The sequence below is a fragment of the Coffea arabica genome, chromosome 6c, assembly GCF_036785885.1.
Source record: "Coffea arabica cultivar ET-39 chromosome 6c, Coffea Arabica ET-39 HiFi, whole genome shotgun sequence".
Classification (NCBI taxonomy): Eukaryota; Viridiplantae; Streptophyta; class Magnoliopsida; order Gentianales; family Rubiaceae; genus Coffea; species Coffea arabica.
In genome coordinates, this window is record NC_092320.1 from 60,773,931 (window position 1) to 60,800,721 (window position 26,791).

Below are 26,791 nucleotides of genomic sequence, written 5' to 3' on the forward strand. Positions count from 1 at the left end.
GCTAAAAGATGGAGCAACTCAAACTTTTTCTCATCATTTAGATAATTCATCATCATTTTAGGTAATGCAATCAACACCATTTTGCAAATCTTGAGTAGGATAACGGACCTCGGTTGGGTTCCTATGACCGATATAGCTAAATCAAGATCCTCATCAACAAAGAAATGTGACTCCTTTGCATAAAAACCTTTCATCCACCTCCAAGTCTTCTTGACCTCCTCAACGATTAGAATCTTCATTTCAGCATCAGCTGGTTAGCATTTTTCCTAGGCGAATATATCAAACTCATACACCTGAATATTGGCATCTGCAACTTGGCTGAATATTGGCGAGAGTTTACTTCTTTTGATCTCCTCAACCATTCATTTCATCAATAATCAGACAACATTTTTCGCAGCAGATGTTAATGAACTATTGTACTTGTGCATACTATTAAAATCACAGGGGGTGAATTATGCAACTCGATCGGCTAAACGTTGAACTGTTTTTGGCTTCATTGATCGCTGCCTCAACGCTTCAGAAAAGCTGTTCAAGTGTCGTCTGACGTGATGCACATATTGTTTATGCTTATTTGAGAGTAAGGAAGCAATTAGAGACGTTTCTGAAACGAAGACAATCCAATACTCCCTTGAGCATTTCCTCAAGGCTATCCATTTTTTTGTGTTGATTGCTATATTTCAGTGATTAGGATAACTTTTTCAGTGATTGGGATCGGGGGCTAATATTGGTCAAGTTGCATGGGAACGAAATACGTACGGGGGGCAATCTCATGCCATCAAATTAAGGATAACAGATGTCCAGAAGAGAATGGATATTTAGCTTCATCCTCAACAGATATAGTATCAAATATTCGAATATTTAGACTGAAAATACGTAAAATTATATTAGTTATTTTTAACGTACTTTCAGGCTTTCTTCGGGTATGCTTTAATCTTTAATGCAGAATATAGTTTTTGGGATATGCGGTTACAATTATTTTTTGGGAGGAATGGTTTCTAGGTAAGCTTTTGCAAAAGTAAATCAAGGTAAATGATCGGTGGCCGCAAATAATTGAAAGTAAAAGAATATTCTAGGATTCATCCTCCTTGTATATACCTTTTTGTCCCTCCTAATTTTAACATTTTAAAAGTTAATACTACGGTAACAAATTGGCAATGGATAAAAGGCATTTATCCCAAAGCCAAAACAACATCAGAATGGCTTAATCATCACATATTTTTGATGTTTTCTCACTCACAACAGCACAAATATGTAATGTTCCTCAACGAAAATATCCACGCATTAATCCTCAATTTTACGCTTGTAAAATATGTAATGTTCTTCTACAGAGTCAGAAAATGGCGTCACGATTATAATGTAAAAGCTTATCAACTTTTCACTGATCACCACATAGAAACATACAAGCTTAGAGCCGACTGAGCTTAATTGTACATGAAAACTTTATTGGAAAGTACAAACACCAAATCCGATATAACATCATGACAAAGTAACAAGAAGTTACCCTTACCACTATTTAGGGAGAGGACTTCTTTAGAAGTAAATTCATGGTTGAGAAACAAAAGAAAAGCATATTAGAACAGTCAACAAGCAAATCTGTTTAGAGACATATGAACCCTGGTGGAGTATGCCGGCCACAAGCATTCAGACTCACGGCAAGGGAAAGTGGGTGATTAAAGTGGATGCCCAAAATATTGGCTTTGATGGCTTTGCAAAGGCAAACGGCTGCGTCGAGGTCAACAAGACCATCAAGGAGAGAGCAACAAGGTCTTGTTATGAGAGGTCCACCGAAGATCCCAATCACACTCAGCAAATGAGCACATATGCCCAATTTCAAGGCATCTTTTGGGCAAGTTGCTTGAGGAGGTGGTGGTGCGCAATGGACACAAGCACTGACCAGAATGAAAAAGGCAAGGTTAAAGGCAAGAAAGAGAGCTGGGGTTGTAGTGGCCTTGGAGCCCATATTCTCAAGCCCCAATAATACCTAAGCACTCTTGGTTTAGTCAAGAAAGGAGGATTTTTGCTGTGCAATGTTTTGGAAGAGGTTGAGGGTTTTATACTGAGCAAGGAGGGTCAATTTTCTTGGTTTAGCCGGCTACAGAAGCATAGGTTTGGCAAGCCCATTGGAAGCGTTTATAGTTCTTTATGAGTTTTAAGCTGTGCTGTAAACTTTCTAGTGGGTTTACTTATTTCGTGCTTAATGTATTTATTCCTTACATGATAGCTTGAATGGCATGGCAAAGTTTTTGTTATTTATGCAACTACTCTACTATTTCTACCCTGTCAAAGAACACTTGGGATCCTTGGTGACATGTTTTCTATGTCAATCCAATGCCACCTATAATATTGTGCCAAGTGTCCTGTTATTATTTATACTTATATTAAACCAAACCAAGTTGAATTATTAGAAAATTAAAGTGTAAATAATAACAGGACACTTGGTATAATATCATAGGTGACATTGGATTGACATAGAAAAACATGTCACCGAGTATTCCAAGTGGTCAAAGAAAGAAGGCTCGAATGGCATAGAGATTCAAAAGCAACTTTATTAGCCGTTTTTGCGCTGCTTAATTTATGCCTGACTCGTGTGCTCAATTCATTCTAATAGCGTCATTTCGCAATACAAGCTGGCTATATTAGTCAGGATGGATTATTTTTTCATAAAAGATTGTGTGTTCAAATCTAGCTATCAATGTGAAGGTTATAATGGTGGCTGATTTATAAAAATTCCCATAAGTAACATATAATTCTGAGAGCATTGCCTTGACCCATGGTGGTGATATGAGTTGAATCCATTCTAGTTTGAAACTTTCTACAAATTCACTTACTTTTGAAATGATATACCGGAACTTCAATTGAAGCTTAAACTCTTTTATGTACACTTGGATTAGTCTACTTTCCTCGATGATTGAAGATGAAGACAGTGATTGATGACTCAATGAGTTCAGGGATTTGAAAGGTTTTTTTTTTTTCTTATTGAAGGATCTATCTTACGAATGTCCAATGGGCACAACTTAAGATGGAGTTCAAATATTAACTTTTTTTTTAAAAAAAAATTCAATCCAAATAGTGTAAATTATATATCCCAGATGACAATAATGTAAATGTATACATTTACATAGTAAATTGATGTGCATTAACAAGTGTTCCATTAGAAAAACCCTTGACTTAATTCAGTGCTCTTAAATTTCCATATTCATTGCAAAATGATCTAAAAATACTCGACAATTTGGCACTTGTCTAGCCGATTATAATTGAATGACAAGGTACCAATTTAATCAAATCATGCGTGCAAGATCTCATCCCACATCCCACCTTTGAATGCTCAGCTATCTTTTAACTTTGCCAAATTCTTCCTTTGATGCAACCTGAAAAATAAACAACCACTTCTTTTGATGTGTGCAAACTTTATTTTGTCTTTGAAACTGGATCAAACTTTTAAATTGAATAATTGGATCATAATCAGCAAAATAGAAAAGAAATGGTAAAATCAATGTCGTAATAAATATAGGCTCGCATGTTTGTTAGTCGTGGTGATGCACCATGAAAGCTAAAGCAGTCGAAGGTATTTTGGAATAGAATGTTTCAATCTTTTTTCTTTTCTATTTATTTTCGTTTAAGATAACTTTAAGACGAGAGAAGCAAATTTGAAACAATTTTGCAATGAACAGAATTTGAATATAACATATTACATCAGGAATTCCAGATATCTTAATCATTAATTTGACGAACATAATGCCTAAGAACAAACTTCTCTGCACCATTTTGAGGATAATTGCTCAACATATCTAAAATATCAGAGCATGAAGCAGATCAGCGGGATAACCCACCATGGTATGCTTTCATGAAGAAACATTTCAAATAGATCCAAAATGATCATCTTACTCCAATTGTTCAAGAACTTCTGAACAACCCAGTTTTTCAGCAACTTCTGGATAACACTATTTTTCACAATAAAATGTGTTGAACTCCAGAGCTGCAACAACTTCTGAATAATACTACACTTCAGAAATTTCTGGATGACAAATTTTCTTGCAATGCTTATTTTACTCCTGATGTAGCTCCAAAGATACAATACCTTATGAACAAGCCAACTTAATTTTCAACAACTGCTGGATAACACCTTTCACAGTTGAAAATATAGAACTTTTGATGGAGCTAAACATTTCCGCTATTCTATTAATCGATCTATTAGCCACCATTTTGGCTACACCAAAAAATCGCCTAACACAATTTGCGGATTCTTGAACCTTTTTGGAGATAAAGGAAGCCGTTTGACATACTTTTGAACTAATCCACCCAAAAACTCCTTTTAGCATATCCATAAGTTATTTATGTATGTGTTGGCTTGAAACTCTTAACTATATAATTTTCCTACATCTCTTAGCTTGCTTCTCTGGGGTGATCATCAAACTGATATATATATATATATATATATAGGTTGGATCAGAGGTTGGTGAAGGAATTTGGAAAGTCAACTTGATTCGTTGAAACATGAAACCGACTTTGATTAATTGTACATGTACATGTAGAAAATATTGGCACTTGTGCCAAAGAAAACAGAAGGTTACATACAAAAAATCCAACCCCCATTGTCAATATTTATGCACTATTTCTGATGAAATGCACTATTTCTGGGGGTCACTTGATTAATCGATTAAGGTGCCAAATAGGGTAATATATCATTAATCTTACAGTTGGGTGCTCATTTAACAATGAGATCACAACGTATTAAATCATATAGTGGCTGTGCAACAAATTAAGAATATTCATCCAACAGTGATGTCACATGGTGCACCAAGTCATATACTTTTTTTTTTTTTTTTTCCGAAACGATATTTGATTATATTACTTTCAAAAATATACAAGTGCGAGCGAAGGCTCGAAATGGCTTTCCAACCAGTGTCCTCAACACCGAGGAAACATCAATTCCTCATCAATTGTGATGCCTAAGGCATACATGCTGATACTAGAGCTTAGATAATTTTTATCACTACTAGCTAGACAAAAGGAGCACATATGAAACAACCTTTTCAACTGTACAATGTCTTCCACCAGCGTAGCTATTCTGCTGTCACTTGCCTTCTGAGTTCGGATATGATTGAGGAGTTGCCTGTTCTTCACTTGGAACTGTACTTTCCTTTGGTGCAATGTAGTTGCTTTGCACATAGCCAGTTTCAATGCTACTGCATCGTCCACTAGCTGTACCCCTGAGCTTCTTTCGTTTAGCGCCCATCCTATCATTGGTTCTTGGTTCCTTTCAGCTGCAGTGATTCCAATGCCTAAGATAGGTTTGTCTGTTTGTCTTGTTGCCGCAACTATCATCTTCACAGTTCCCTCTTCCGGCTCTAAATGCTGGTCTTCATTGATATGAGTTGATGTTTCTCCTGTGCTCATCCTAGCTTCCATCTTTGCAACTTCATCAAATTGTAGCCATTCCTCCTGTGCTTTCTTTATAATCTTCCAGGGTTGATGGACTTTCCCTGAAAATTCCATGTCATTTCTAGCTTTCCAAATCTGCCACAGAATGTTGACAGTTAAGGCTAGATGTTGCGATCCTGCTAACCTATGCCTTGCCTCAGTGACAGAGATCCACCATCTTTTGAAGCAGCCGTGATGTTGTTGCATCCCTTCCCATTGGATTGGGGCAATGTGCCAGATATGTTTTGTTTCTCTGCAGTTCAGTAGCAAGTGCTCAACCGTCTCTACTTCTTCCCCACACCTTCTGCAAATGGGGTCACCAGTTTTGGTTCTACCGTGGATTAGCTCCCTTACAGGCAGTGCGTTATTCAAACATTTCCATAGGAATATCTTCAGCTTGTGTTTGAGCTTGAGTCTCCACATTACTTTCCACATCTTGTGAGTTTGTTTCCCCCAGCTTGTTGATACCTCCCTCTGGCTCTCTTCTTGTGCCCTTTCTTTATTGGATACCAACAGCTTGTACCCAGAACTGACTGAGTATCTTCCATCTTCACCGTGTATCCAGAAGTAGCTATCCTCTCTTCCAGCGAGACTTATTGGAATGCTCAAGATTCGTTCTGCGTCCTCTTTATTAAAATACTGGAACACCAAATTTCTGTTCCATCTTTTCTGGATGATCAGGTCTTCCACCTTATGCAGTCTGCTATCCCATTGTCTCATAGTTGTCACTCTTCCAGTGGTAGTAGCTGGAATCCATCTGTCCTCCCATATTTGTGTGGTCCTCCCATTGCCTATTCTCTTTCTAACCCCTTGCTCCACTACTTTCCTTGCTGCCATTAGGCCCCTCCATATCCAAGATGCATTATTTGGAGTTTTGCACTCAAATATGGAGCTCCTAGGGAAATATTTGGCCTTCAGGACCTTACTAACCAGGAGGTTTGGACTTGTAAGAATCCTCCACACCTGTTTGCCCAGCAAACCAGTGTTGAAAGCTTCCAACTCCTTGAAACCGAGCCCCCCCCTTTCCTTATCCTGAGTTAGTTTCTTCCAGGAGCACCAGTGGACCTTGTTCTTACCATTTGCTTCCCCCCACCAGTAGTTAGACATGAGAGAGCTGATGTCTTTGCATAGTCTTTTTGGTATTTTGAAGCACGACATGGTGTACGTGGGCATAGCCATGGATACCGACTTGAGCATTGTCTCTTTTCCAGCTGCACTTAAAAGTCTATTCTTCCACTTGAGGATTCTATGGTGTATGTTTGTTCGCACGAAGCCAAAAATCTGTTCCTTTGTTCTAGTCACCACCATTGGTAGCCCCAGGTACTTGCCTTGATTTACCTGTTGCATGTTTCCCATAATATGACAGATGCGATGCTTCTTATGTGGACACATATTTTTGCTGAAGAGTATGGAAGACTTATCCAGGTTTATCAGTTGACCTGAGGCAGTTGCGTACACTTGCAGCACTCTCATCAGTTCAGTTGCTTGCTGCTCGTTTGCTTTGCAGAAGATTAGGGAATCATCTGCAAAGAACAAGTGAGTAAGACTTGGTCCCTGCCTGCAAATTCTCATTCCTGATATCCTCTTGTTCCCTGTTGCCTGTCTAATAAGGCTTGAGAACCCTTCTGAGCAAAGAAGAAATAGATAGGGGGATAAGGGATCCCCTTGTCTGATGCCTCTTCCTGGGATAACATATTCTTTAACATCCCCATTTATAGAAAAAGAGTAGGTTACTGTCCTTAAACATTCCATAATCCAGTTTCTCCATTTGTTGTGGAATCCCATTTTGGACATCATTGCATCCAAGAAGCTCCATTCTACTCTGTCATAAGCTTTGGACATGTCCAGCTTCACAGCCATGAACCCATCCTTACCTTGCCTTTTATTTTTGAGGTAGTGCAAATATTCATGAGAAAGCATAATGTTGTCCAAAATTTGCCTACCAGGGATGAAGGCTGATTGGTTTTTGCAGATGCAACAATGCAAGACATTTTTAAGCCTATTTGCTAAGATTTTAGCAATGATTTTATACACGGTATTACAAAGGCTAATGGGTCTGTACTGGTTCAGAGAAGTAGGATTCAGCACTTTAGGTATGAGAGTGATCACCGTATGATTGACACTTTTTAAGAGATGACCATTGTGAAAAAAAGTTTGGACTGCATTTATTACATCCTTTTTGATGATGTCCCAGAATTTTTGGAAAAAGATTGGCGACATACCATCAGCCCCAGGGGCCTTATCAGGACTCATAGAGAAAAGAGCAAATTTAATCTCCTCTTCCTCCACAGGTTTGATGAGGTTTTCATTCATTTCCACTGTTATAGTGTTTGATATACCCTCAAGTACCTCAGTTAAGTCCCCCTCTCCCCTACTGGTCAGGAGTTTCCTATAATAGTCGGCAACCTCATAGCTGAGTTCATCCTCACTCACAGTCCATGATCCATCTTCTCTTTGTAGCTTGTTCATCCTATTTCTCCTCCTCCTTCCTTTCACAGTTGCATGGAAAAATTTTGTGTTCTTGTCACCCTCCCTGAGCCACTGGATTCTTGCTTTCTGTGACCAATACACTTCCTCTTCTCTATACGCTTCCTTTAGCTTCCCCTTTAGCATTGCTAGACTGCCTTTGCTGGCACTGATATCGCTGTCCTTTAGCTCGCTCATTTGCCTCTTAATCTGATCTATCTTTCTTCTTGAGTTTGCTTGGAAGGAATTTTTCCATTTCAGTAGTGCCACTCTGCAGTTTCTGATTTTTTTTGTCACTTGGAACATTCTTGATCCTTCAGTTTGCAGTTCCCATGCAGTCCTAATAACCTCACCAATGTCCTCTCTTTTTAACCATCTCTTTTCAAAATAGAATCTCTTCTTCCTCCTACCTGGCCTTGGACGTGTGTCTATCATGATCATGCTGTGATCTGAAGCATAGGTCTCTATATGTTGACACTTGACTTGTTCGAAAGTCTGATACCATGAATAACTGCAGAGCCCCCTATCCAGCCTTTGTTTAATTTCACCTTCAACTTCCCAATTGTTACACCATGTCCATGGGTGACCTTCAAATCCAATATCAATCATTTGATTTCCATTGATGAACTCTTTAAAATCTCTAAAGCTTCTTTCCTCCCTCCAAATTCCACCCCATTTTTCATCATTTGAGACAATATCATTAAAGTCCCCAGCTATTATCCACCTTTCTCCCCATAGTCTTTTTCTGTTCTATATCACTTTCCATTGCTGCCCTCTCACCTGATTATCACAGCTCGCATAAAGACCAATGAACCACCAATCAATGTTAGCTTCTTGGTCCTCCACATGTGCCTCAATGGTAAAGGCAGACCTCAGAACCTTTTTTACATTCACATCCTCTTTCCATAAGAGAGCCATTCCACCAGCTTTGTTCATGGCTTCAGCTACTACACACTCATCGAATCTTAACATATTTTTTACTTTTTCCAAATATTTTTTCCTGTTTTTGGTTTCACACAAAAAAATCATGTTTGGAGAGGAGAGGTTATTCACCTCCCTCAGTTGGGGAATTGTCAAGGGGCTCCCCACTCCTTGACAATTCCACACCAGCACCTTCATTCTCTCTCTGGGGTCCAATATGGGTTGGACCCCTCCCCCTCAGCTTCTGTCCTTCGAATACCAGCCTCACTATCATTCTTACTTCTCTTACAGCCCCAAGTTCCTTCTCCAACCGTTTCCATCTCCACATCCATCTCATTGGATTTCCTTTTCCCTTGATTTTTCTGATCATCATGTTTATTGTTACTATCCCTTATAGATGATCTTCTGTTCCGTGGTGGCCTCAATGGGTTCAGTATTCTTCTGATTTGCTTCAGCCCTGAGTCTTTCTTCCTTTTATCTCTCTCAGTATCCACCTGCATTATTTCAGTTTCTATTAGTCCTTCGTCATTATGGATATGGTCCATCTTCTGATGTTCAACCTCCATTTGTTTATCCTCTTGCCTTCTTTCATCTGTGATCATTGCCTCTACAGTCTCATCAGCCCCACCTTCTAGATTAGTGATACTACTGACTCCCTCACAATGTGTAACGTCCTCCTCCTCTGTGTCTCTTCGCCTTCCCATGCATGAAGTCTGGCCTAATTCAGGTTGTATTGTAATAATGTCCCTGCCTGTGGGAGTAGGCTGAGTATGTCTCTGTTCCACAATCCTATCTCTGTTTCTTCCTGTGGGTATTTCTGGTTCCCCTCCACCCACTCCATTAGTATCTTTCCTTGTCACTGGAGCTTCCTGGTTCTCTTTCTCCACCCATTCCCCATTTTTGAAGCTCCAATGGTGTCTTTGGGGATTATAGTTACCACTTGTTTGGTTTTTCTGAGGTGACATTTTCCTATTTCCATGTCCAGCCCGCATCCATGTACCATACTGATTATCTCTTTTCCCTTCTCCAACAATCACAGGTTTATCACATGTTTTTTCACTGTGACATATTCTGCCACATTTATAGCAAAAGTCTGGGCACCTCTCATACTTAAAGCTTGCCCATTTTGTATTCCCTGCTACCTTAACTGTTGTCCCTCTCAGTAGAGGTTGTGCAATGTCCATTAGTACTGATAGTTTGAGATGTCTTCCCTCCTTCCCACCCGTTTGTGGGATTATTACATCTCTCACTTGATGGAAAACAGCACCAATCCTTCTCCCAGCTTCTTTAGACATCCAATGTACTGGTAAATTCCAAACTTGTACCCAAATTGGTGCCAGATTAAAAGCTGTTTCGTCATCCTCTATACCTTCATACCATCTATTCATCACTAATATCTGGCTATCCAGTATCCATGGACCTCCATTCATGACTCGGTCCCTGTCATTCTCTCCTGGGAGTATGAACTGGAAAAGGTTAGGCCCTAGTTCTGCTACTTTCAGATCTCTAGGGTAGCTCCAAGCTGTGCTAACAAAGTTCTTAACTCCTGTGTAATTTGCAATCTTTTCGCCCATAATCTTCCCTATGAGGCTGCATTGACACTCCTTAATGCCTATGGCCAGCTCCTCCCTGCCTACATCAGTAACCTGGAGTTCCTTACTCGAAAGCTCAAAGCTTTGCAGTATTTCTGCCAGCTCCTCAGCCATGGGACTTAAAAAGAGATACAACTGGTATACCACGCACTATAGCAACAAAACAAAGAAAACACCAAGAAAACTATACGGAAAAACAGAAAATATGCTTTTTATCTATGTAAATGCAGATCTGGTAGGCAAGTAGACAGTGTAGAAAGCCCCTAACACTAATGCATAAAAAACAAGCAAGATAAGATCAGGTACCGACCATGAGAAAGCCTTTATGTTTCATCACTCCACAATAAATGTCACTTAATAGACGCTTTAAATGCTTCTTTCGTGGTAGATCCGGACAAAAGTCTTAGTTTAAGGTTGTCTGAGATCGTGGAGACCGCCAGCAATTTGGATCTTGTTGACCTTGAAAGCTTTTTTGGCACTTTCTGGTCTCCCACCAAGGAAAGAAAAAGCTCCCTTTCTAAGACAGAGAGAGCCCCTACAGAGAGAGGATAAACTAAATCTTTCTACCAAGTCATATACTTCACTTGGATAAAAATTTGTTGAGTACAATTTGGTAAAGCTTGAACCTTGCGACATGTCCACTGTATGTATCTTGGACAGATATTGTATTTTCCCTACTTTGCGACGCCGTCCGATAGGCCCAGAGTGCGTCCTCCAACCTTTGGCTCCAGTCTTTCCTATCAGGGCGCACCATTTTCTCTAAAATGGACTTAATCTCCCGATTCGACACCTCCGCTTGACCATTGGTTTGAGGGTGGTATGACGTTGAGACCCTGTGGAGTACACCATACTTGCGAAACAACGAAACTATGGTTTTGTTGCAAAAGTGCGTTCCCCTATCACTGACAATAGCTCTTGGCATTCCAAATCGCACAAAAATATTAAACCTAATAAAATCTGCAACTACTTTCGAGTCATTAGTCCGAGTGGCCTTGGCCTCCACCCATTTAGACACATAATCAACTGCCAACAAAATATATATAAAACCAAATGAAGTAGGAAAAGGCCCCATGAAATCTATACCCCAGACATCAAAAATTTTAACAAAAATCAACGGGACTTGGGGCATTTGATCTCTACGGGCTATATTACCTACCCTTTGACAGCGATCACATGACTTACAAAACACATAAGTATCCTTAAACAATGAAGGCCAATAAAATCCACTTTCTAAAACCTTATGAGCAGTTCTCTTGGGTCCAAAATAACCTCCACAGGCAAAAGTATGACAAAAAGCTAAAATCGATTGAAATTCCATCTCACTTACACATCTCCGCATTACTTGATCTGCACACCTCTTCCATAGGTACGGGTCGTCCCAGATAAAATACTTGGCGTCGCTCTTCAATTTATCCCTCTTCGATTTTGGCCAACCTGTAGGAAAATTACCAGTTACCAAATAATTGACCAGATCGGCATACCAAGGCAACTGAGAATTTATAGAAAATAAGTGCTCTTCAGGGAATGCATCCCTTAATGGTTCATTATCCTCTCCAACGGGTATACGACTCAGATGGTCAGCTACTAAATTCTCTGAGCCCCTTTTATCCCTTATTTCCAGGTCAAATTCCTATAGTAGCAATATCCACCTGATGAGTCTCGGCTTTGCATCTTTCTTGGTCATCAGGTACCTTAATGCTGCATGATCAGAAAATACAATCACTTTAGCACCTAACAGATATGACCTGAATTTTTCTAGAGCAAAAATAACTGCAAGAAGCTCCTTCTCAGTGGTGGAGTAATGCATAGTAGATGACGTGAGCTGCCTTCCCTACTCTTTGCCCCAATACAGCCCCTACGGCATGATCACTGGCATCGCACATAATCTCAAATGGTAGACTCCAATCAGGGGGCTGGATGATTGGGGGTGAAGTCAACAATTCTTTCAACTTGTCGAAGGCCTTCTCACATTTGTCATTGAATTCGAAGGTCATATCCTTTTGTAGGAGTTGGAACAACGGGACTCCAATTTTTGAAAAATCCTTGATGAACCTTCGATAAAAACCTGCATGTCCAAGAAAAGAGCGCACCTCCCGTACACTCGCGGGGTAAGGTAATGTAGAAATAATGTCTATTTTAGCCTTGTCAACTTCTATGCCCTTAGACGATACAATATGACCCAAGACTATCCCGTGCTCAACCATAAAATGACATTTTTCCCAATTAAGCACAAGATTAGTCTCTATACACCTTATCAGGATCAATTTCAGATTATCTAAACACGTATCAAAACTATCACCATACACATTGAAATCATTCATAAAAACTTCAATAATTTTTTCCACATACTCAGAAAAAATACTTACCATACACCTCTGGAATGTTGCAGGTGCATTGCACAACCCAAATGGCATTCGTCTATAAGCAAAGGTCCCGAACGGGCACGTGAAAGTTGTCTTCTCTTGATCCTCTGGAGCAATTGCTATCTGAAAGTATCCTGAAAATCCATCCAAAAAGCAATAATAAGCTCTACAAGCTAAACGCTCAACCATTTGGTCAATGAAAGGGAGAGGAAAATGGTCCTTTTTGGTGACGGCGTTTAGCCTACGGTAGTCTATACACTGCCTCCATCCAGTGGGTTTGCGCACTGGCACGAGCTCACCCGTTTGGTTGGCCTCCACCGTCACCCCTGCCTTCTTTCGGACTACCTGGACTGGGCTCACCCAAGGGCTATCTGATATTGCAAAAATAATCCCCACATCTAGCAATTTTAAAATTTCTTTCTTTACAACTTCCATCATGAGGGGGTTGAGCCTCCTTTGGGCCTGCCGAGCAGGTTTAGCATCCTCTTCCAATCTAATCCGGTGCATACAGATGGCCGGGCTGATCCCCTTAATGTCTACAATTGTCCAACCTATCGCCTCTTTATGCTCTCTAAGGACCCGGATCAGTTTCTCCTCCTGGATTTTTGACAGTGCCGATGAGATAATCACCGGGAGTGTCTCATTATCACCCAGATATGCGTATTCAGGTGCACTGGTAGAGGTTTCAACTCCAGTACAGGTGCCTGCACCACAGATGGCAATACCCTCTGGTGAGGCTCGAGAGTAAAAATAGGTAAGACTTCATACCTTTTCGTGATGGTTTGCAATGAGTGTAATGCACCTATTGTGCATTTTAGATCCTCGCTCCACTCCACCTCAGGAGTTGTCTCCAATTCGAGGTGCCTGGTCAAAGCCACCTCCAACGCATCCTTGCCATCAGTTTCAAACACTTCCTGCACTACAGGATCAATAGCACTCACAGAGAAAACTGAGCTAAAGTTGGAGTTTGAGAGATATTTCATAGTATCAAAGATATTGAAATGCACAATTTCCCCATCAAACTCCATGGACAAGATACCCTTATTAACATCAATTTTCGTCTGTGCTGTGCTCATAAAGGGTCTACCCAATAACAGAGGTGAGGGATCAGGGGAGTGATCATCATCCATATCAAGTACATAAAAATCAGCTGGAAACACCAAATCATTAACTTTTACCAACACATTTTCAACCAACCCATCAGGATATGCATTAGTTCGGTTAGCTAATTGAATGATTATTCCAGTTTCTTTTAATGGACCTAATTTTAGAGAAGTATAGATAGATTTAGGCATGACATTAATTGATGCTCCCAGATCCAACATGGCCCTTCTGATCACAGTATTACCTATCCTACAGGGAATAGTAAACATACCTGGGTCACCGCACTTTGACGGGAGCTTTCTCTGTAGAACTGCTGACACATTCTCCCCAACAATAACCCGTTCATCTCCCCTCAACCGCCTTCGGTTGACACACAAGTCCCTTAGGAACTTGGCATATTTCGGTACTTGTTTGATTGCGTCTAAGAGGGGGATATTTATCTCAACCTTGCGAAAAACCTCCAAGATCTCCTTCTCCTTATCATGTTTCTTTGATTTTTCCAACCTGCTAGGAAAAGGAGGCGGGTTAGTTTTAGCTGTAATTACTGGGTCAGGAAGTACCTTTAGATCTGCACCATTGCTGTCCTCCCTTTCAAGCTCATTTTCGATCTTCTCTTCATCCTTGTCCTTGGGGATCACAGGCTCAGGCCCTTGAACTTCCTTGCCACTCCTCAAGGTCATGGCGCTCACATTCTTCGGGTTCAACTCAGGTTGAGATGGCAATTTACCTTGATTTTGGGCATCCAAGCGGTTGATTGTTGTGGCCATTTGACTTATCTGATTCCTTATGTCCTGCATTTCGGAGTCCGTCCTTTGCTGATGTTGCATAATGGTTGCCTCCGTCCTTTGCTGATTTTGCGCCATGGTTGTCATCATTTGTTTCATCATCTCTTCCAAAGATGAACCAGAGCTTGGGGCCGGAGGCGGTCGGGGTTGGTATTGCTGCTGGTACCCCGGTGGTTTATTTGGCACGAAATTAGACTGCCTGTTCGGCGTAAAGTTGGGTTGCCTATTCCCTCCATAACTGAGGATGGAATGGTCTCTCCACCCGGGGTTGTAGGTGCTTGAGTAAGGGTCGTACTGCTTCCTTGGCGCGGGCGCGTGGTCAGCCATGTTCACCTGTTCTGCAGTTTCTTCTTGAATCATTGGGCACATGTCTGCAGAATGACCCATGCCAGTGCAAATTCCGCACACCCTGGCTTGTGATGCATTTCTCACAGCCTGTTGTCTAACAAACGCGGTCAACTCAGCTAGCTGCTGCTGCATAGAGGGTGTCTCTACCTCATTCACCCTGCGTATTGGAACATCCTCTCTCGTACCGAATTGTTGTGAATTTTCTGCCATCCCCTCTATTAGGTCCCGTGCTTCTTGAGGGGTTTTGTTTACCAGTGCCCCTCCACTTGCAGCATCAATTATGCTCCTGTCCCCGAAAAGGAGCCCCTCATAAAAATACTGTATGACCAACTGCTCACTTATTTGGTGTTGGGGGCACCTGCGCAACAAGTTCTTATACCGTTCGCAATACTCATAAAATGACTCCCCTGGATGCTGCTTGATCCTGCAAATTTCTTTCCTCAGACTTGCAGCCCTGGACGCAGGAAAATATTTATCTAAAAATTTTTTCTTCAATTGGTCCCACGTGGTGATGCTGCCTGGCGACAGGTAGTACAGCCAGTCCTTCGTAGAATCTTTCAAGGAGAAGGGGAACGCCCTCATTTTTATCTGCTCTTCTGTGATTCCCGGAGGTTTCATACTATTGCACATGACATCAAACTCCTGCAGATGCTTATACGGCTCCTCACCTGGTAAGCCATGAAAAGAAGGTAAAAGATGAATTAGACCTGATTTCAATTCGAACGAAGTGTTATCACCCAAACTCGGGAAAGTAATGCATAAAGGCTGCTGAGTCAAATCAGGAGCAGCCAACTCCCTTAATATTCGTGCATTAGCCATGGTGCCCTCCTCCTGGTCTGAGTCACCCGAAGTGTTACCAAACGAATCTGTTGGTTCAATTTCTGACTCGGGTCTTTGAGATGTAGCACTGGAGTGCTCTTCTCTGAGCTGTCTGGTTTCCTTTCTCGTTCTACGTGCGGTCTTCTCTACCTCGGGGTAAAAAATCAAATCACCTCTACGAGAAGATCGAGGCATACACTAGAAGAAAACCAGAAAATTAGGACAAAAAAATGAATTTAAAGAGAAACAGTTAATAACGCCAGTCCCCGGCAACGGCGCCAAAAATTGACAGGGTGTCGAAGCCTGTGCAATAATAAAATAAAACCTATTTGCCAGTTAAAATGACCAAACCCGATTCCAAGTACTGGAGCAGGGACTCTAGGTGTGCAATGGGTTACTTGATTCACCCTATTCCCGAAGAGTTTGCTTGATCCGATATATCCGAATGGAATGGTTATTTATTTTCACAAATAATTATAAATTTGCAGACAGGGCAAGTAGGGTCGTATCCACAGGGATTGGGTATATTTGTTTCTTAAGAAATTCAAAGTAACACAGGGGAGTGATTTTGTAGGAACAACGACAACCAAATAAATTCAAATAAGAAAATAAAAATAAATAACTAATTATAAATTAAACCACAATTCACTGAACTTAGAATAACAATAATTAAAGTCCTAAATCTATTAAAACAAGGGAACAATTAAAAATGCAATAAAGTAGACAACCAAAAACCAAATGGCACTTCACTAAAATCAAGATAATATTAATTAAAGATCTAGCCAAGAAGTAACTTCAGCAATGGTTCACCTAATTGATCATTGATGCAAGGCAATCCCAATTATTTACCAATAAATAGGTTATAACTACCAAACAAGCGATGGCAGTCAACCCCTCCTTACTGTGTCGGTGATCAAGGTACACCCGTTAATCACTGCTCTAATTGAGAAATAATCCTAGGTACGCCCGTAGAATTTAATTCCCCAATTGCCTTACGTATTAGAGGAGTTCTATTCTAACCAAATAACACACTACCAGGGTTATTTTAGATTAGCCCGCGTATCCCCTTGACACGAATCTAATCGTGCCAGTTGTCACTATTTTGAGGTAATTAAACAATTACGGATTTAATACCCCAAGTGATAATAGATTACCAAATCAATTAATTATCCGGATCCAAGACAATCAACTAATTAAATAACCATAAGCATAGTAATCAGGGAATACACGAATACCAATAAATAAAAGGGAAAGATTAAATTAAATCGATCTCACAATTTTTAGGCGACCCAGACCCTTCGTTGCTCCTTGACTAGGATTGGAAAATTAGCTCATAATTGATGAACTAAATCCACGGGAAATTGAAAAGGGAACTGCGGCCATCAATTGAGAAAATGCCCAGGTTCAACTCGGTCAAAACAACAAAGCACAGCAAAGTTTCAGAGTATCATTTACTGTCATCGCTTGTCTGCTCATACGAGAGGGAGAAGGAAAAGAACAACTAAAAGCTACAAAAGGGAAGGTCAAAGGCTGATGCCTCCTTTCTTCCCCATGTCCGTGAGAATGACTCCCATAGGCTAAGAAAAGTCAAAAACTAGAGCTAATAATTGCTTGTTTCCCCCATTCGTACATGTCTTAAGCCAAAAAGTAAAGTACAAGGGAAAAATCAAGAATTGCTGCTAAGCTACAGACGGAAGACCCCGCACAAGCTAGCTCTCCAACTTCCTCCTCCTTCTTTCCTTTTAATTGCGGCGCACATCAACAGGAAGCGAAGCCCTCCGTCCGTCATTCCCTTGCGAAAATTACCAAAATGGGCGTGACATCTTTTTTTCCAAAAGTGCCCCTGGGACAAGCTTTATGATCTGAATTCTTTTCCTGTCAATTTGGCACCTGTTATCATATTTTCGTTCTACTCCCTGAAATATACGTAAATTAAGAAAAATGAGTAGAATCCAGCAATTAATCCACATCAAGTCAGGTAATAGGGGAAAATGATAATAAAATAAATAGATAAATTGCAATCTATCAATTCCCCCCATACCTAAACCATGTTTGTCTTCAAGCATAAGAAAAGTAAACGAACACCAAAATTCGATGATGGTCATTGCCCAATCTCCTATATTGCCAAGATATTCAAGAGAAAAACATATATCGAGCATTGGTGATTAAAATCCAAGAAGCCTCCCCCCCGGTTAGCCCCTAAACTGCAAATTCCTTCAATTTCCAGGTTAACTACTCTAAGAAAAGGGAATGGCGCACAACATTTATCAGCTAATGGTCCAAATATTCACACAAGTCTCCATATTAAGTCCATAAACAGGCAAGCCTTCCCATTATTTATTCTCTCTTTTTTCATTTTTTTTAAAGGCAATAATAATTAACACAAAAAGACTTAGTCGTTAGCTGTCGGGGCCTTTTGACGCGAACTCCAACATTTTTAGATGAAGGAACCCGGTTACTCAACTCCTACCGCTATACGACCACGTACTCATATAAAGTACCACCTTTTGACGCGAGAATCGACACTTTTAGGTGCCGATCCCCGGTTACTCAGTAGTAACTCATAGCGGAGTACAGTCCAGATTATTCACAGCCAAACAAAGCCAAAAACACATAATAACAACACTAAGAACCAAAAATAGGAACAGCTCGCCTCATTATTGCCAAACATAGAGAACTGGAGTCAATATTGGACCAATTCACATTAAAATACCAACAGTCATTCCCTATGCCTAGAGAAATTAACACAGAAATCAAAAGAGCCAAGCAATCCGATATTCACCAGGGAGATATTCTGGATCCAACCACATTAACCCGATACATTTTTATTTTAAAAAAAACTTGGCAAAAGTAGAGTTAGAGTCAATAAACCAACATTTTTTCTCTTTTTTTTTTGTTTTCTTTTTCTTTTCACATGGGGAATAAGCACTAAGAAAAGAAAGAAAATACGCAACTAGAAATAAAACTAAAAACTACTAAAAAACTAAAAACTAACAACTACTAAAAACTAGAAAGACTATAGACCCCCCCACACCTATAGGACACATTGTCCTCAATGTGTCAAAAAACAGCAAAAGTGAGGGAGAAAGTAACCAAACTTCCCTGAAACCGGGTCATAGTGGAGGGTGAGGTTGGACTGGGGGCGGGAAACCCGAGTGCTGCAGGAATGCCGCCAGATTCTGTGATATAGCCGCCACGTTGCTCTCGATGTTAATCATCCGAGCGTCCAAATTCTGAATCTGCGTCCTAATTTGGTGCCAATCTTCAGCCCCTGCTGTGGAGGGGGCTGAGCGGACGTCGACGGGCCAGAATCACCGCCAACTGGGGCCGAATAGGTGGAGGAAGAGCGAGGCGGGGCGCGGGGCGGTCCCGGGGGCACAAATCGGTAGTGGCCATCGACAAGCTCCAGAACCCCCATCTTCTTTAGCCGGTCAGCAGTGAGATACTCCATGTCGCAGGCCAAGTGCAAATCGTGATCCTGTAGATTCAGAACGCCTAGCTGGACCGCCAAGTGCGTGATATACGACCCAAGAATCAACGGCTTGTTCTTCTTTGCCATGACGGTCTTGAACTGTGCCACCAACCAACAACCCAAATTGACCTTGAACCCATTCTTCATACACCAAAGGAAGAAGAGCTCCGGCCGAGGGATAATACCGGAGCTGTCCTTTCTGCCCGAGTAGCTATATGCTAAAAGCCGCTGAACATACCGAGCACTCGGGTCCTCTAGAAAGGAGCTCCAAGACCGAGAGGGATCGTAACGCTGCGTGTCCGCAGACATGTCCTCCCACACCTCACGGTAGGCGGTAAGGAAAGGTTCCACAAAATCGCAGGCACTCTCGCCGTACTCCCTAGTCTCTGCATACTCCCGAGTGATGAAACCGAAAGCCAGATTGAATTGGGTGATAGAGAAATTGAATTCTTGGCCCATGAGACGGAAGTGAATGACATCGGGAGTCGCAACAGTATACCTAGTCGGTAATTCAAACTCAAAAGTGGCGTAAAACTCTCTAGTCAACTCGACAAAGGTTGGCTGGAAGATATCAAGATAGGGGCGCCATCCAATGGCCGTGTACATGCGCTCAACCTCCCCTTGGATCCCAGAAAAACCATAGTAATGTGGTCCGCGCATTTGCACGGGATGATACGCCGCTCACAAGCTTGAGCATAGCGCCGCTGATCGGCGGCTTTAGTGAATTCCAAATGCCCTCCCAAGTGAGCGGCAGAAGCCACGTGGGCACCTCTACCCCTACCTAACCGGGTTCGGACACCGGGAGCAGTAGGTTGATTTATAGGGGTATTGACTGGAGTAGAGGCTTAGGGTTGAGATTGCGAGGTTCTAGGGGTCCTAGACCTAGAGGAGGACTTTGGTCTCACCATGTCACCCAACAGTCAGCTCAAAGCAGCAGAAGTTCCAACAGGTATGGAAACCAGCAAATGCAACTAGTAAAGGAAGCTCAGCAGAACAAAGCAATAATTTCCCCGTAATAAACCAATCAATAACAAAAAGAAGGGTTCTAGCAATTAAAAATGCCCAGTCAAAGCCTTCCCACTTCAAAAGTTTAAGGCATCAGTCAGAGGGCCCCCCAACAATGAAATTATGCAAGACCAACGTTACAAAGTAAGTTAAACGGCACAGGATCTCCACTTTCTAAGCAATAGCAGAATTAACTCAAGCAAAACCCCCACAAAAACCTCAACAATTCCTCCAGTAAAGCAAGCAAAATAGACCTCAACAGGGTACAACAAGTGGCTCTAGATGGCCAGTTTATTGCACAAGTACACCCAACCCACAGGAATTAGCAATTCTAAGCAAAAACAATCCAACCAGTACCACTGGTGGAAATCGCACACGGCCAAAATATCAACGCTTGACGAACCCAGATAGCATTAATCAATTTAGGAGAAATTGGGGAGCAAGCTCCAAATACCTCCGCCAATATCTTGGCAGTCGGCTGACAGGGCAGAGGGGTCAAAGCTCCACGCAAGTGAAGTGCTCGCTGCTGGTTGGGTCGCCTCGCGCAGGAGAGCTGTCTGGCAGCGATTGCGGCGGTGGTCGAAGGGCTGGCTGTCGCGTGCGGCTGCGGTGGCGTCTGAAGTGGGTGTGCCGCGGCTGGGCAAGGGGAAACCAGACAGCGGCGGCGCGCAGCGGCAGCGTGGGAAGCTGTCTGTCGCGGGCCTGCGCGCGAGCTAGTGGCGCCCGGCTGTGGGCAAGAGGCCGCGACGCTGGAGAGAGGGCTGGTGCTCGATGCAAGGGGGACAGCGGCGGCGGAGCGGGCGATTGGGGCGCGCGATGGTGGAGGCGCTGCTCGAGGCGTCGGTCAAGCTGGAGTGGTTGCGCGATGGGAGAGGGAATTTCAGCCGTAGAGCAGATCTGGTGGCGGAGGAGATGCGCCAGTGGGCGGCGGACAGGGGGTCTTCAGTCGACAGAGAAGAAAAAGAAACAGGGGAGAAGAAAGAAAGAAAAGAGAAAGAGAAGAAAGAAAGAAAAAGAAAGAAAAGAAAAAAAGGAAAAGAAAAGGAAAAAAAACAGAAATTGTTTCGTTTCTTTTTTTTTTCTCTTCTCCAGGCTCCATTTAAGCCATGATGATTATGATTTTTTTTTTTTTGAATCCTTACCTTTCCCGCGAACGTGACGCGGGCACGTCAAGAGAGCAAAAGAGCTCTCAGAAGTTTCTGATCGTGAGCTTCCTGCACGTCACCACGCGGACACGTTATGAGGGCAAGAGAGCTCCAAGAAGTTTCTGATCGTGAGCTTCCTACACGTCACCACGCGGGCACGTCATGACTGAAGGGCACCTATAAATCAGCAAAAACGAAAACTGAAACCCAAAATCAGTCGAATTCAAGGAAAACATATTTAAACTATCACACGAAATCAAACGAACAAAGAATTAAAAGAAACAATTAGGTTGCCTCCCAATGAGCGCCTTTCTTTAATGTCTTTGGCTAGACATGGTAAAGTGTCACTGATTAGGACATGGTGGTGCGTCAAGCCTTATTGTCTCCACATCTCTACCTGAAAATCCTTCGTAATAATATTTGAGATGGTGTCCATTCACCACAAATTTGTTGTCTATCTTAGCACTCTGGATTTCAACTGCACCATAGGGAAAAACATGAGTCACAATAAAAGGTCCAATCCAACGGGTACGTAGCTTACCTGGGAATAGCTTGAGCCTGGATTGGTACAAGAGGACCTTCTGACCAACCTCAAAGGTTTTTCTAGAAATTTGTTGATCATGAAATGTCCGGCTTTTCTCCTTATAAATTAAAGCGTTTTCGTATGCTTCGTTCCGGATCTCCTCCAATTCTTGCAAATCCAACTTTCGTTGAGCACCGGCCTCCTCTAAATTCATATTGCATTGCTTTATCGCCCAAAAAGCCTTGTGCTCGAACTCTATTGGAAGGTGACACGGCTTCCCAAATACCACCCTGTACGGTGACATCCCTATAGGAGTCTTGTACACCGTCCGATAGGCCCAGAGTGCGTACTCCAACCTTTGGCAGTCTTTCCTATCAGGACGCACCATTTTCTCTAAAATAGACTTAATCTCCCGATTCGACACCTCCGCTTGACCATTGGTTTGAGAGTGGTATGACGTTGAAACCCTGTGGAGTACACCATACTTGCGAAACAACGAAACTATGGTTTTGTTGCAAAAGTGCGTTCCCCTATCACTGACAATAGCTCTTGGCATTCCAAATCGCACAAAAATATTAGACCTAATAAAATCTGCAACTACTTTCGAGTCATTAGTCCGAGTGGCCTTGACCTCCACCCATTTAGACACATAATCAACTGCCAACAAAATATATATAAAACCAAAGGAAGTAGGAAAAGGCCCCATGAAATCTATACCCCAGACATCAAAAATTTCAACAAAAATCAACTGGACTTGGGGCATTTGATCTCTACGGGCTATATTACCTACCCTTTGACAGCGATCACATGACTTACAAAACACATAGGCATCATTAAACAATGATGGCCAATAAAATCCACTTTCTAAAACCTTATGAGCAGTTCTCTTGGGTCCAAAATGACCTCCATAGGCAAAAGTATGACAAAAAGCTAAAATCGATTGAAATTCCATCTCACTTACACATCTCCGCATCACTTGATCTGCACACCTCTTCCATAGATACGGGTCGTCCCAGATAAAATACTTGGCGTCGCTCTTCAATTTATCTCTCTTCGATTTTGGCCAACCTGCAGGAAAATTATCAGTTACCAAATAATTGACCAGATCGGCATACCAAGGCAACTGAGAATTTATAGAAAATAAGTGCTCTTCAGGGAATGCATCCCTCAATGGTTCATTATCCTCTCCAACGGGTATACGACTCAGATGGTCAGCTACTAAATTCTCTGAGCCCCTTTTATCCCTTATTTCCAGGTCAAATTCCTGTAGTAGCAATATCCACCTGATGAGCCTCGGCTTTGCATCTTTCTTGGTCATTAGGTACCTTAATGCTGTATGATCAGAAAATACAATCACTTTAGCACCTAACAGATATGACCTGAATTTTTCTAGAGCAAAAATAACTGCAAGAAGTTCCTTCTCAGTGGTGGAGTAATTCAACTGGGCTCCATTCAATGCTCGGGATGCATAGTAGATGACGTGAGCTGCCTTCCCTACTCTTTGCCCCAATACAGCCCCTACGGCATGATCACTGGCATCGCATATAATCTCAAATGGTAGACTCCAGTCAGGGGGCTGGATGATTGGGGGTGAAGTCAACAATTCTTTCAACTTGTCGAAGGCCTTCTCACATTTGTCATTGAATTCGAAGGTCACATCCTTTTGTAGGAGTTGGAACAACGGGGCTCCAATTTTTGAAAAATCCTTGATGAACCTTCGATAAAAACCTGCATGTCCAAGAAAAGAGCGCACCTCCCGTACACTCGCGGGGTAAGGTAATGTAGAAATAATGTCTATTTTAGCCTTGTCAACTTCTATGCCCTTAGACGATACAATATGATCCAGGACTATCCCGTGCTCAACCATAAAATGACATTTTTCCCAATTAAGCACAAGATTAGTCTCTATACACCTTATCAGGATCAATTTCAGGTTATCTAAACACGTATCAAAACTATCACCATACACACTGAAATCATCCATAAAAACTTCAATAATTTTCTCCACATACTCAGAAAAAATACTTACCATACACCTCTGGAATGTTGCAGGTGCATTGCACAACCCAAATGGCATTCGTCTATAAGCAAAGGTCCCGAACGGGCACGTGAAGGTTGTCTTCTCTGGATCCTCTGAGGCAATTGTTATCTGAAAGTATCCTGAAAATCCATCCAAAAAGCAATAATAAGCTCTACAAGCTAAACGCTCAACCATTTGGTCAATGAAAGGGAGAGGAAAATGGTCCTTTTTGGTGACGGTGTTTAGCCTACGGTAGTCTATACACTGCCTCCATCCAGTGGGTTTGCGCACTGGCACGAGCTCACCCGTTTGGTTGGCCTCCACCGTCACCCCTGCCTTCTTTGGGACTACCTAGACCGGACTCACCCAAGGGCTATCTGATATTGCAAAAATAATCCCCACATCTAGCAATTTTAAAATTTCTTTCTTTACAATTTCCATCATGAGGGGGTTGAGCCTCCTTTGGGCCTGCCGAACAGGTTTAGCATCCTCTTCTAGTCTAATCCGGTGCATACAGATGGCCGGGCTGATCCCCTTAATGTCTGCAATTGTCCAACCTATCGCCTTTTTATGCTCTCTAAGGACCCGGATCAGTTTCTCCTCCTGAATTTTTGACAGTGCCGATGAGATAATCACCGGGAGTGTCTCATTATCACCCAGATATGCATATTTCAGGTGCTCTGGTAGAGGTTTCAACTCCAGTACAGGTGCCTGCACCACAAATGGCAATACCCTCTGGTGAGGCTCGGGAGTAAAAATAGGTAAGATTTCATACCTTTTCGTGGTGGTCTGCAATGAGTGTAATGCACCTATTGTGCATTTTAGATTCTCGCTCCACTCCACCTCAGGAGTTCTCTCCAACTCGAGGTGCCTGGTCAAAGCCACCTCTAATTCATCCCTGCCATCAGTTTCAAACACTTCCTGCACTACAGGATCAATAGCACTCACAGAGAAAATTGAGCTAAAGTTGGAGTTTGAGGGATATTTCATAATATCAAAGATATTGAAATGCACAATTTCCCCATCAAACTCCATGGACAAGATACCCTTATTAACATCAATTTTCGTCTGTGCTGTGCTCATAAAGGGTCTACCCAATAACAGAGGTGAGGGATCAGGGGAGTGATCATCATCCATATCAAATACATAAAAATTAGCTGGAAACACCAAATCATTAACTTTTACCAACACATCTTCAACCAACTCATCAGGATATGCATTAGTTCGGTCAGCTAATTGAATGATTATTCCAGTTTCTTTTAATGGACCTAATTTTAGAGAAGCATAGATAGATTTAGGCATAACATTAATTGATACTCCTAGATCCAACATGGCCCTTCTGATCACAGTATTACCTATCCTACAGGGAATAGTAAACATACCTGGGTCACCGCACTTTGGTGGGAGCTTTCTCTGCAGGACCGCTGACACATTCTCCCCAACAATAATCCGTTCATCTCCCCTCAACCGCCTTCAGTTGACACACAAGTCCCTTAGGAACTTGGCATATTTCGGTACTTATTTGATTGCGTCTAAGAGGGGGATATTTATCTCAACCTTGCGAAAAACCTCCAAGATCTCCTTCTCCTTATCCTGTTTCTTTGATTTTTCCAACCTGCTAGGAAAAGGAGGCGGGTTAGTTTTAGCTGTAATTACTGGGTCAGGAAGTACCTTTAGATCTGCACTATTGCTGTCCTCCCTTTCAAGCTCATTTTCGATCTTCTCTTCATCCTTGTCCTTGGGGATCACAGGCTCAGGCCCTTGAACTTCCTTGCCACTCCTCAAGGTCATGGCGCTCACATTCTTCGGGTTCAACTCAGATTGAGATGGCAATTTACCTTGATTTTGGGCATCCAAGCGGTTGATTGTTGTGGCCATTTGACTTATCTGATTCCTTATTTCCTGCATTTCGGAGTCCGTCCTTTGCTGATGTTGCATAATGGTTGCCTCCGTCCTTTGCTGATTTTGCGCCATGTTTGTCATCATTTGTTTCATCATCTCTTCCAAAGATGAACCAGAGCTTGGGGCCGGAGGCGGTCGGGGTTGGTTTTGCTGCTGGTACCCCGGTGGTTTATTTGGCACGAAATTAGACTGCCTGTTCGGCGTAAAGTTGGGTTGCCTATTCCCTCCATAACTGAGGTTGGGATGATCTCTCCACCCGGGGTTGTAGGTGCTTGAGTAAGGGTCGTACTGCTTCCTTGGCGTGGGCGCGTGGTCAGCCATGTTCACCTGTTCTGCAGTTTATTCATGAATCATTGGGCACATGTCTGCAGAATGACCCATACCAGTGCAAATTCCGCACACCCTGGCTTGTGATGCATTTCTCACAGCCTGTTGTCTAACAAACGCGGTCAACTCAGCTAGCTGCTGCTGCATAGAGGGTGTCTCTACCTCATTCACCCTGCGTATTGGAACATCCTCTCTCGTACCGAATTGTTGTGAATTTTCTGCCATCCCCTCTATTAGCTCCCGTGCTTCCTGAGGGGTTTTGTTTACCAGTGCCCCTCCACTTGCAGCATCAATTATGCTCCTGTCCCCGAAAAGGAGCCCCTCATAAAAATACTGTATGACCAACTGCTCACTTATTTGGTGTTGGGGCACCTGCGCAACAAGTTCTTATACCGTTCCCAATACTCATAAAATGACTCCCCTGGATGCTGCTTGATCCCGCAAATTTCTTTCCTCAGACTTGCAGCCCTGGACGCAGGAAAATATTTATCCAAAAATTTTTTCTTCAATTGGTCCCACGTGGTGATGCTGCCTGGCGATAGGTAGTACAGCCAGTCCTTCGCAGAATCTTTCAAGGA

General features: G+C 42.2%; 1 protein-coding gene across 1 annotated transcript; it reads right to left on the reverse strand.

Annotated features, from left to right (window-relative positions):
• Positions 1-12,022: 12,022 nt before the first annotated feature.
• Positions 12,023-15,819, reverse strand: LOC140008886 (uncharacterized). Its single transcript, XM_072053790.1, has 4 exons — positions 13,566-15,819; positions 13,124-13,467; positions 12,146-12,231; positions 12,023-12,098 (listed from the first exon to the last, which is right to left on the reverse strand). Exons 1-4 carry the CDS (start codon positions 15,817-15,819, stop codon positions 12,023-12,025), a joined length of 2,760 nt encoding a protein of 919 aa, XP_071909891.1.
• Positions 15,820-26,791: the final 10,972 nt, after the last annotated feature.

What these genes read in the sequence shown, in the direction of transcription:
- LOC140008886 (XM_072053790.1), bottom strand. Translation starts at nt 15,819, where the DNA reads ATGGCTAATGCACGAATATTAAGGGAGTTGGCTGCTCCTGATTTGACT. An exon ending in GGATCTAAAATGCACAATAG is followed by an intron (nt 13,468 to 13,565) that starts GTGCATTACACT and finishes TCTGTGGTGCAG; the next exon opens with GCACCTGTACTGGAGTTGAA. An exon ending in CAATATCAGATAGCCCTTGG is followed by an intron (nt 12,232 to 13,123) that starts GTGAGCCCAGTC and finishes GGCAAAGAGTAG; the next exon opens with GGAAGGCAGCTCACGTCATC.